The sequence below is a fragment of the Rhineura floridana genome, chromosome 3, assembly GCF_030035675.1.
Source record: "Rhineura floridana isolate rRhiFlo1 chromosome 3, rRhiFlo1.hap2, whole genome shotgun sequence".
NCBI lineage: Eukaryota > Metazoa > Chordata > Lepidosauria > Squamata > Rhineuridae > Rhineura > Rhineura floridana.
This window is the reverse complement of record NC_084482.1, coordinates 203,210,879-203,222,972: the sequence shown is the minus strand read 5'-3', so window position 1 is coordinate 203,222,972 and position 12,094 is coordinate 203,210,879. Positions and strand designations below refer to the sequence as shown.

At 46.6% G+C, this 12,094-nt stretch overlaps 1 protein-coding gene across 1 annotated transcript in view; it reads left to right on the top strand.

Moving 5' to 3' along the window:
• The first annotated feature begins 65 nt into the window (after positions 1-65).
• The window catches only part of LOC133378879 (zinc finger protein 420-like), a 30,078-nt gene continuing 18,049 nt past the window's right edge, over positions 66-12,094 (top strand). The window contains exons 1-2 of the mRNA XM_061613492.1: positions 66-442; positions 1,076-1,241. Of these exons, the coding sequence (XP_061469476.1) occupies positions 66-442; positions 1,076-1,241 (543 nt within the window). The remainder of the gene's footprint in view (positions 443-1,075; positions 1,242-12,094) is intronic.

Here is a 12,094-nt window from a genome sequence, read left to right as displayed (position 1 = left end):
CCGCCAATGCTCAGCAGCAGCTGCTTATTGGCGGAGATGACCCTCTTGAGGGCACCTCTTCTCAGATGGACTCCTTCGCTCCCCGCAAGCTCGCCAGAGTCAGTGAGTCCCCTCCACTTACCTCCTTACCGCAGGGGATTTTAGCAGAGCTGTTTTCGGCTGCTCGTGAGGAGGCACCCCCCATCTTGTCCAACAAACACGAGACGGCTGCCATTTTGGACCGGCACTCGCCCACCGCTTTTCAGGCTGTTCCTGCATTACAACAAAAAAGGGCACTTACTGAAGTGGATGCTTCCCATGACTTGCCTTTACTCCTGCCTGAAAATAGTGCTGCGGTCCTCTTGGCGACACGGCCTCAGTGCTCCCCAGAGCTCCCCCGCCTTGTTCCTATTAGGCCTAGGGAACTGGAGCGTCTTTCATCTGAAGTTGAGGAGCAAAGGAGGTATGTTTCCGCAGTTCAATGCATGCAGATTACCCCCCCCCCCCAATCCCAGCCTGGTTCTAATGCAATGCCTCGACAAACGCAGTTGTTCCTATCTGATCTGCTTTCTCCTGCTGTATTGCAACAGCTTAAGGAGGCCATGATTGGGGAGCTTGTTACAGAATTAGCAAGTGGCAGGGCATCCAAAAGGCATTCTCCCTCCGTATGGGATAATGCAGACGTACCACCCCCAGCCTCCAAAAGACCCTCAACTGCACATCCACACCTTGATAGGGTACCTTCACCCTCCCCACATGCTGTTGCTAGAAGCCACAGCATTCAGCAAGGCCTCTCTTTAGACACAGGCCAGTATGATGACGACAGAGATCCTGATATTGAAGAAGGGGAATGGAGCGAAGGCTCAGATATGGATGACACTGAGTCTGCTAGATTATTTGTAGAGGCTAATTTTGCCCCTCTTTTCCGTAAAGTAGTGGCAGCTTTGGATTTAAATGTGATGCAGAAACAACAGGAGCCCTTATCTAAGAGCTCTCTAGTGCTTCCCGTCCCTAAGCCTTCCACTAGGTGCATGCCTTTGCCCACCTCTTTTAAAAATATTATGAAGTTAGAATGGGACTTGCCTCTCCAATGCAGAAAAGGTACTAAGTATGCCAATAAGTTTTATGCCCTAGATGCTGACTTTATGAACCAGCTTCGCATTCCAGCTGTGGATGAGCCCATTTCCGCTCTGCTCTCCCATGCCCTCTTGCCGCGGTACGGAGATGCTCACTTTAAGGACCCCATTGAGCGCAAATCTGATGTAGCGTGAAGCGCTCTCACGAAGCTAATGCGCTCTCAACAAGAGCCTCCACTTCGGCTTCTTATTTGCCAGAGCAGCGCTGTTATGGACTGAAGACCTGCTTGATGATGTTAACAGAGACCCAGCTAGACTCAGAAAGACTCTACTCAAGGTATCTAGATCCCTGGCATTCATAGCAGACGCCACTATGGACTCTGCCCAATTTTTCTGCAGAGCAATGGCAGCAGCAGCTGTAGCTAGAAGACATCTCTGGCTTAACCACTGGGATGTGGATGCAGTTTCACGTGGCAACCTAGCTTCTGTCCCCTTCTCAGGTACCAAGCTCTTTGGCGATGAAGCACTCAAAGAAGTCCTCGTAGAGACCAGAGATAAAAAGTGATGCCATCCCAAAAGTGAGAGGATAGGTGCACTTTTAAGTATCCTGCCTCTTCCTCTTACCCTTTCCAGTCCTTTCATGGCTCCAGACTTACCACCAGGGCACGTGACTTCAAAAGCGGGCTCTCCTACTGGACCAGGCAGAGATTTCCACAGAAGTCTCAGACCCCTTCTTCCAGGACCTCCCCCAACCAAACTAGACAAGGATGTCAGAACCAACAATGCTTCTGACTCACCACCGACACCACAAGTAGGACGTCACCTAACCCACTTTGCTTCCTGTTGGCAACACACGACCCAGGACGAGTGGGTACTCACCATAGTCAAGGAGGGGTACCGGATAGAACTTACAGAGTACCCGCCCACCAGATTCCTTCCCTCTCCCTTAGCCACTTCCATTGAAAAACACCCAAGCAATCTTAGGCGAGATTCATCACCTGTTGGATATCTCCACCATAGAAGAAGTACCATCAGGAGAGGTTTTCTCAGGTCTTTACTCCATCTTCTTCTTGGTCGGGAAAAAGGATGGATCCTGGCGGGGGGTACTCGACCTCAAATTCTTAAATCAATTTGTGACCCACAGAACCTCCAGGATGGAGATCCTTATGTCCATCAGAGAAGCTCTTCTTCCACGGGGCTTTCTGGCTTCAATAGATTTAAAGGAGGCCTACCTGCACATCCCCATATTCCCATCTCACAGGCGATTACTCCGCTTCTATTACAACGACCTCCACTTTCAATACAGGGCCCTTCCCTTTGGTCTGGCTTTGGCTCCACGACTATTCACAAAGGTTATGGTGATGTTAGTAGCGGGTCTTCGGATGCAAGGATTGCACATATATCCATATTTAGATGACCTCTTCATCCGGTCCAATTCCTTCCATCAAGCCCAACAGGACATCCGCGTTTCACTAGACTTCTTGCAAATCACGGCTTTATCATAAATTCCCAAAAGAGCCATCTATACCCTTCTCAGCAGCTGCTCCACCTTGGGGCGACTATAGACACTACTCAACAGCTCATTTCCCTATCGCCACAGAGGGCCCAGAACATTGCCTCACTAGCAACTACTCTGTCCCAACTTCGATCCCCAGAGATTATATTGCTTGCCAAACTACTGGGCATGATGGTATCAGCAATAGGGATCACTCCCTGGGCGCGCCTGCACTCCCGCCCACTTCCAACCTTTTTATTTCAGTTCCAATCAGACATTGCACTACACAACCATCGTCATGTTCTCCTTCCATCTCCGGTCAAACGCTCCCTCACCTGGTGGTCGGAAATACAGAACCTAATGAAAGGAGTCCCACTACAGGATCCTCCCCAAACAGTCATCACCACTGATGCCAGCCTCCACAGTTGGGGAGCGCACTGCCAGGGACAATACGTTCAAGAACGCTGGTCAACAGCAGAGGCGACCAGAAACATCAACTGGTTAGAGTTAAGGGCAGCACACCTAGCTCTGTGGCACTTCGCACCAATCCTCGCCTTTCCGGATGTCCTCATTCGCACCGACAACACGTCAACTCGCGCTTACCTGATCAAACAAGGAGGTACCCGCTCAAGGACTCTGAACCTAGAGGCTACCTCAATGCTACTGTGGGCAGAAAGACACCTGTCCTCAATTTCAGCAGAGTACATCCAGGGTCGCCTGAACGTAACGGCAGATTGGCTGAGCAGACAGCAGCTCTTCCTAGGCGAGTGGGCTCTGATTGTGGAAGTATTCTAGTCTTTCCAAGCAAAGTTCGGCAACTTCCAAGTAGACCTATTCACTTCGGACGACAATCACCAGACAAACAGATTCTTCTCCCGATTCAGGAGTTGCGGAGCAGAAGGACAAGATGCTCTGGCAGTAAGTTGGCCAAAAGGCCTCCTCTAGACCTTCCCACCGACTCCCTTACTGTCCAGAGTACTGAAGAAAACCAGAACAGAAGCATCTCACGTGGTACTCGTGGCCCCCTGTTGGCCGAGACATCCCTGGTTCTCGGACATAGTTCGCCTGGCACAAGGTCCGCCACTTCATCTACCGGCACGACACGACCTGCTTCATCAGGGTCCTCTCCTACACCCAGACCCATAATGGCTCAGACTAACTGCATGGAGATTGAGCTCAATAGGCTGTTAGCATTAGGATTCTCCTCTGAAGTGGTGCCTACCATCCTGTCAGCGAGATGCCCTTCCACCATTAAAAGCTATCAATCTACATGGAAAAATTTCTCCTCATGGTGGACCACACAAGCTATCTCTCCAGAGTCAGCAGTGGTCGCTCAAGTTCTGCAATTCTTACAAGATGGTCTGAAAAAGGACATGCGGCCAAATACTTTAAAACGACAAACATCGGCTCTCTCATCCATCCTGCTACCTACCAGCAATACTTCTCTGGCTGCACATCCTCTTCTCAAAAAGTTCCTGCGAGGAGCTGTTGCCTTAAGTCCTCCAGTACTGCATAGATTTCCATCATGGAGCCTGCATACCGTCTTCAGCGCTCTTCAGAAACCTCCCTTTGAGCTGCTTGCATCCGTTCCTCTCAGGGTCCTGTCCTTCAAATTGATACTCCTCGTAGCTATCACCTCAGCTCGCAGAGTATCTGAACTGCAAGCCCTCTCAATACAAAAACATCTGTGTATATTCCATAAAGATAAAGTGGTGCTACGAACTAACCCAGCCTTTGTTCCCAAAGCGAACTCACCATTCCATAGGCAGCAGGAAATAATCCTACCTTCCTTTTGTCTTAATCCCTCTCATCCCAGAGAAAGAGCGTGGCACTCCTTAGACGTTAGACGTGCTCTGAAAGTCTACCTTTCTAGAACTGAGTCCTTTCGTAAATGTGATTCCTTGTTTGTATCATTCCATCCGCCTACTTTAGGAAACAAGGTATCACGAAATACCTTGGCTAGGTGGATTAGAGCGTGTATATCTCTAGCATATGAAGCTCTGCACAGGCCTTCTCCATTGAACCTTACGGCTCATTCCACCAGATCAGCTGCTACTTTGGCGGCCTTCTCCACTAATGCCTCCGTAGAAATTTGTAGGGCAGCCACCTGGTCATCCCCGTGTACCTTTACTCAGCATTACAAAATTGAGCTCTATGCATCAGCGGAGGCTTCATTTGGTCGCAGAGTTCTCCAACAGGTCCTGCCTCCATCTGACCCACCCTTGGTTGTAGCTTTAGTACGTCCCACGTGGAGACCTCTGTCATCCATGAGAGAAGGTACAGTTTGTACTTACTGTTCGTTTATTTAAATGCAGGGCCAAAGGCCAACACAAAATAGAAAGAATACAGAGTAAAAACACCAAACATTAAAATCACATAAATTCATGTGGAAAACATCTATTTCTTAAAACTTACAGAAATAAAATTAACTCGAAGTTTCCGAGCGGCTAGCACAAACAAAGATACTTTGTGAGTCACCTCTGGAATAGAGTCAGACATTAGTAGGATTATTTCGTCATCTTCTGGAATCGCCCCAAAGTCAGCTAGGCACCCCTTAAGAAACCTAATTCTGGGAAGCAGATAAATTGGACAGTGGAGCAATATGTGTGGTAGGTTTTCCTCCATTTGAGATCCGCAAACACATTTTCTCAAACCCTTTTGAATCCCTGCAATCCGTCCCTCTCTATCAGTGTTTGGCAAAGAGAAGAAACGTAGTGATGTAAATGCATGCCTAAGGCAGGTAGGAAAAAGCCGGGTCAGGTATGCGGCACAATAATGGGCAGTCTTAAATCTCCAATACCACGGGGCCACCCTAGAGTTAGTTAAAGTTAAATTATCTAGATATTCACAGAATTGGAAGACAGCCTCGCGTAGTTTTTGTTTAGTTGGTATGGAGGTAAAGTCCTGAGTAGTAAGATGATATCTTTTGTACTTGCCGTAAATGGTGTTTCTTCATGGATGACAAGAGGTCTCCATGGCCCTCCCTAACCTGGCTGGCTATATGGGACAATATTATAGGGTGCCACAACTACGCACATTTCTGGGACTCTCCCAGACCGGTTAACTGTTTCCATGTTCTTACACCTATTGTGTTTTTTTGATGTGTTATATATTCTATGATGAGCTGAGGCTGTTGGCAGAGCTTTACAAGAATGAAAAGTGAGCCTCAGCAGGAAGGGAGGAGCAAAAAACATTTCCTGAAGCATTTCCTGACTTCGAGCTGTAGGGGGAGCTATAGTACCCATGTGGAGACCTCTTGTCATCCATGAAGAAACACCTTTTACGGTAAGTACAAACTGTACCTTCTCCCATCCGCGATGTAAAGAATTTTCCATTGGCCAAGGTTTTTGGTTAATTAACCAAACATTAATTTGATGTATTTGTAACACTTTAATAAGCTTTTTAAAGTCGTTTAGAGTTACCTCAGTGCTGATTTTTATTCGTAACTGTTGTATTTGATATTTTAGCTGTTTCATTATTGTATTTTTCATTGTTGTAAAACTAATTTTGGTAGACACTTTGTGTATTTCTGGTAAAAAAGGCAAGGTATCAATATTTTAAATAAATACATAAAAAGATTTTAAAAGGTATTGTTATCTGACCTCTTAGGCAACAATTCCATACCCACATGTGGGAGTAATCATCACTGGATTTAACTGGGTTTACTTCTGAGTAGATGTATACAGGATTGGGGTGTTTTAAAAAGTTGTATAAGTGCAAATACACATAGTGGTTAGATCCAAAGATGCCTTGCACAAGCAGAAAGTGGGTTAGCATTGAATCCACCTGTCAAAATGGAGGAAAAATTGTCTGCTTTAGCAAGCAGTTTCAATGCAAATTGCTTCAACACAGAGCTCCCACCACCATGGGGAACTCCTGAGTGCAGCTGATCCCTGTGGGTTTCCCTGTTAGTGCCAATCAGCTGATTGGCACTGACAGGGAGCCCTGCTGGTGAAGGAACCATCATGAGCTCAATTTAACCTCCCGATTGTACCTTTTAGCCATGTTGATACTTTCTCCACATATGACATCCAGCGTGGGGTGGGTGCGCATGGTTTGTGAGGAATGGCCTCGTAGGCCAAAGTGGGTCCCCTGCCAGGCCTAATTAGGCCTGTGAGCCAGAGAATCCCTACCACTGGCTTACAGCACTGCAATGAAAATACTTAAGAGTAAACACTTAATAGTTTCATCCTTAGCCCAAGCGAAGGATGCTGGGAGTTGTAGTTCAGCAAAATCTCGAGGACCAAAAAGGTCCCCACACTTCAGCTAGATTTTGTCTACATTTCTACTCATCAAGTGAAATGAAGGCTTGGGGAGGGGAGGTGTTGACTCCTCAACAGAGGGACTGGTTTTGAAGAAATGTTTTAAACAATGGGGGGGGGTTGCGGATAATAAGCTGAAGAACACTCTTGAAAACATGATTTCCACTTGTATAGCTGGGTTTTACCTGGGGCTGTCTAATGTCAGTATAAACCCAAGTGTCAGCCTCTGCACACACCCCAATATATGTGCTGTCAATGTAACATGAACATATACATTCAACCATGGAGAGGGGGCTTACAGTTCAGTGGCAGAGCATCTGCTTTGCTTGCAAAAAAACCCCCCAGGTTCAATCCCCAATGGTATATCCAGGTAGGGCTAGGTGAGACCCCTGGGGTGCTGCTGCCAGTCAGTGTAGCCTGTACTGAGCTAGATGGATCTCTGGCAGCTTCCTGTTTTGCTCCTATGTAAGTGAAGATATATGAGCAATGGACAGCCGTGCAGTCCCTCAGGGCAGAGGTGGGGAACCTTTTCCAGCCTGAGGGCCGCCTTCCTTCCTGAGAAACCTTCCAGGGACTACATGCCAATGCTGGGCAGAGCCAGAGGCAAAGAGTGGGTGGAGCAATGGATTATTATTATTTCATTGGTGAATGGTTTCCTATGAAGCATCTCAACATCTCAAAGCAATTTCACAGTACAGTGAAAAACTACACAAAACAATTCCATCTATAAAAACTGTTAAAACAATTGCATACATAAACGCAATTGCAAATAAATTCAGATACTGACTGGGATTAAAATCTCCATTTAGAATGCTTGTTGGAAAAGGGAAGACGATAAATGGCATGTGTCTGATGTGTGACGGGAGGGAGTTCCAAAGGGCAAGTCTGCAGTGTTAGGTCTCCAGATGTTTGTTGGACTACAATTCCCATCATCCCCAGCCCCAATGGTCAGGGATGATGGGGCTTGTAATCTGACAACATCTGGTGGCCCAGTTTTGAAGAACGCAGGTCTAGAGTGCCCTCTTGAGGCGGGGTGTGCGTGTGTTCTGTTGTGGGTTGATTCCTGCTTCATTTTATCAGATGTCAAGCGCTGGCCTACGTCTTTGATAATGGGCGAAACCAAGTACGTGAAGCTCTTCTGGCCAGACAAGAGTTTATGCAAGTAATTAGCAATGCATTACTTTACTAATGTTGTAGTAATGGCTGACAACAGAATTAAACATTGTCTCCAATTGTTAAGGGTCAGAGCTAAGACTCTACCCTTTCGCTTGTTCTTGTTACTTTCATTTTCCCATGCGGTCGTATCTTACTCTGTTCATCAAGAAACAGCCCCTTTTTCTGGGCCTGCAAAAATGAGTAACTCTGCCTGATATTAAATAAGAATTTAACCCATCTTGCTTATCTTCACGTTTGCCATCACACTTTGGGGCTGCACTTCCCTTTCCCTCGACTGCTGAGTAAACTTTGGTTTCCTTGTGTCAAGTCTGTCAATCTAATTTTTTATTTATAAACCTCTGCCTTCGGGGGGTGGTGTCATTCATACTGAAGCCAGCCCACCCATAACTGTTTCACTAATATGTTTTTGTTTGAACTGTCCGTAAATATGGGGCATCTTTTTTAAGAGATTGGAGAAGGGGATTGCTGGAAAAACATTTAAGGCCTAGAGTTGTGGTTTTCATGAGTTTATAAAACTGAAATGTTTAATAAAGAACAGGTTATTACGGTGTGTCTCAAGATGTGTTTTAGAAATAAGGGGTAATCCTATTCACCACAGATCCATTTCAGTTAATGGACATGACTCAGGCCCCATCTGCACTAGACGTTTAAAGCAGTATCATACCATTCAGCTAAGTGTAGATAGTAGGCCCATTGAAAGTAATGAACCTAAGTTAGGCCCTATTTGCATACATTTAAAGCACTATGACACCACTGTAAACAGTTGTGATTTCCCCCAAAGAATCCTGGGAGCTGTAGTTTGTTAAAGGGTGCTGAGAGGTGTTAGGACGCAGAGCTTGGAAAAGTTACTTTTTTGAACTACAATTCCCATCAGCCCCAGCCAGCATGGCCACTGGATTGGGCTGATGGGAGTTGTAGTTCAAAAAAGTAACTTTTCCAAGCTGAGAGTCCCCTATTCCCCTCACAGAACTACAGTTCTCAGAGTTCCCTGGGAAGGATTGAGGGTTAAGCCATTCTGAGAACGGGGCCTCAACTTAGGTTCATTAACTTCAATGGTTCTGCGGTCTACTCTGAGCAGGAGTTCGTTGAATACAACCCAAGGTCTTTAGCACACCTTTTCCTATACAGTTCTCTTCCCTGAGCTGTGTTACCACTCTATAGGTTTTGATTACAACTCCATAGCCATGATCTTCTGCTCTGTGTCTGCTCTTGGCCAGACAACCACAGGCGAGGTTTTCTTGTGGCAGGGCAAATCTTCAGCTGCTGTGAAATGCTCCAGGAGTTGGTCCTCCAGGGAGCTACCTGATATTTCCCACCAGGCTTTCTGTTCTGGGAAAAAAAGCTTCTCATTGTCTGTGCCAGTGGTGTAGTGGCATCATGTGAGGTTCCCAATCTTGTGACACGGGTTTGAGTCCCTGACGGCACAGCCAGCCAAAGGCTGATGGGGGAGAAGGGTTGATGAGGGTGAAATTCAAGCTGCATGCACAGGGCATGCTGGATTAACAGTCCTCACCTTCACCATTCAAACCCCTAAATAATGAGTGAGGCACCCACAGCTGTCCCTGGGTGGACTCGAACCACTATCCTTCTGGTTAACAGCCGATGCGCTAACCGATTGGGGCACAGAGACCTGGACAGTGCTATCGCTCAGACTCCCTTGTATTTTTGCTGGGGCTGGACAGATGAAAAGCAGACTGATGATCCACACCAGGCCACTTTCCCTGCATCCATCAGGTGGTCAAGAGGGCGGTGGATGATTAGCTTCAAGCATACTTGGAGGAGACAAATTATCTGGATCTATTATAATCTAGCTCAAGGCTGGGCAACCTTTTTCTACCCAACGGCAAGTGTGTATTGGAGGGGGGGGTGCTCCGGGATGAAGACCCCCTCCAGGCATCCCTCTGTCTGTCTCTACAGCCAATCAAACTGTTGTGTGCTTGCTTTTAATGGCTACGCCCTTTCTTCTTGACTTCGGAGAGACTCCAGCAAGGTCAGCAGTTGTTACCGCCAATTAGCTGTCAGTATGAATCTCGTTGTGGGGAGAAGAGAAACGCAAGGAGACAGTCAGCAGGAATTAAGAGAGGAAAGGTAACAGAGAAGAGGAGGGACAGCTAAGCCCAATTTGAGAGGTGGGTTGTGCCAGAATCTTACTAAAATGAAGGGCTTTCAAACGGTCCCATACAAACTAATAGCTGCCAAAGTGGAGGATGGGTGGAGAGAGCCACACTGGGGGGGTGGGGAGCATAGGGCTAAGAGTGAGGCAGTGCAGCATTTGCTCTCAGGGAAGGAGGACAAAGGAAGGAAGGCTGCTTGTAAAATACAAGGTGTGTTGCTTGTAAAGCACTTTTTGTCTTCCTTGATGGTGCTTTTTGCAGATTGTGAGAAAGTGGATGGGGGAAGCAAAGGGCTAAGAAGAGTGGAGGTATTTTACAGACATCACTGCACGCAAGATAATTCCTTCTTACACCTGATCTACCAAAAGCAGGTTTCTTCCCCTTATAAAATACAGGCAGCCTCGCTCTTTGCCCACTTCATCCGTTGCTATTTCTGTCTTACTTCATACTCTGTGAGGCTCTCTTCCCCCACACTTTCTCACAGACAATCTGCAAAAAGCACAACTGAGGTAAAAACAATTGCTTTACAAGCAATTCCCCTTGTATTTTACAGACAACCTTCCTTCTTCCTTTCCTCAGGCTTCCTTCCTTTGCCCCCTTCTTTGTGAGGAAACACCACCTCACTAACATAGTTGTTTCAGGAGTAAAAACCCTGTGCCAGATTATGCACGAATGGATTATTATTATTATTATTATTATTATCATTAATAATATAATTATGCATATTGGAGCAAAAAATCTTAATTTCACATATACGCTCATGGGGTCTGAACTGGTGGTGACCGACCAGGAGAGAGACCTCAGGGTTGTAGTGGACAGCACAATGAAAATGTCGACCCAGTGTGCGGCAGCTGTGAAAAAGACAAATTCCATGCTAGAGATAATTAGGAAAGGTATTGAAAATAAAACAGCCGATATCATAATGCCATTGTATAAATTATGGTGCAGCCGCATTTGGAATACTGTGTACAGTTCTGGTCACCTCATCTTAAAAAGGATATTATAGAGTTGGAAAAGGTTCAGAAGAGGGCAACCAGAATGATCAAGGGGATGGAGCGACTCCCTTATGAGGATAGAAGTGTATAAAATTATGCACAGAAGTGTATAAAATTATGCATGGCATTGAGAAAGTGGATAGAGAACAGTTTTTCTCCCTCTCTCATAGTACTAGAACTCGTGGACATTCAAAGAAGCTGACTGTTGGAAGATTCAGGACAGACAAAAGGAAGTACTTCTTTACTCAGCGCGTAGTTAAACTATGGAATTTGCTCCCACAAGACGCAGTAATGGCCACCAGCTTGGATGGCTTTAAAAGAAGATTAGACAAATTCATGGAGGACAGGGCTATCAATGGCTACTAGCCGTGATGGCTGTGCTCTGCCACCCTAGTCAGAGGCAGCATGCTTCTGAAAACCAGTTGCCGGAAGCCTCAGGAGGGGAGAGTGTTCTTGCACTTGGGTCCTGCTTGCAGGCTTCCCCCAGGCACCTGGTTGGCCACTGTGAGAACAGGATGCTGGACTAGATGGGCCACTGGCCTGATCCAACAGGCTCTTCTTATGTTCTTAAGGACTAGTTGAAGTGCTGTAGCCCCTTTCCTTCCTTCCTTCCTCCAAGACTAGCTCGCTCTCTCCCTCCAAAACCTTCAGTGTCTTCTCTTGGTACAGACAGTCAAACACACACAGGCAGAGCGGTTTGGGTACCATACATGTTACAGCGTGCTTGCGTTTTCACCCACCCCACGCCTCCGATGCCCAATAATGGATCTCTTCACCCAGGAAGCGGAGAGACCCCAGTCGCCGCTGCTTTCCTAGGAATGCCTCTCCGCCCTGGACACCGCTCCCCTCCCTCTCCCCAAAAGCCAGAGAGTGGGTGTTTCACTCGTGCAGTTCCTGAGAAATAATTGTGATCGCCAGCCGTGTGTATCCCCAGATACTTTAATATTAGAAAAAGCAAACATGCATACATTCGATTTAGCGCAATAATGCAAATACA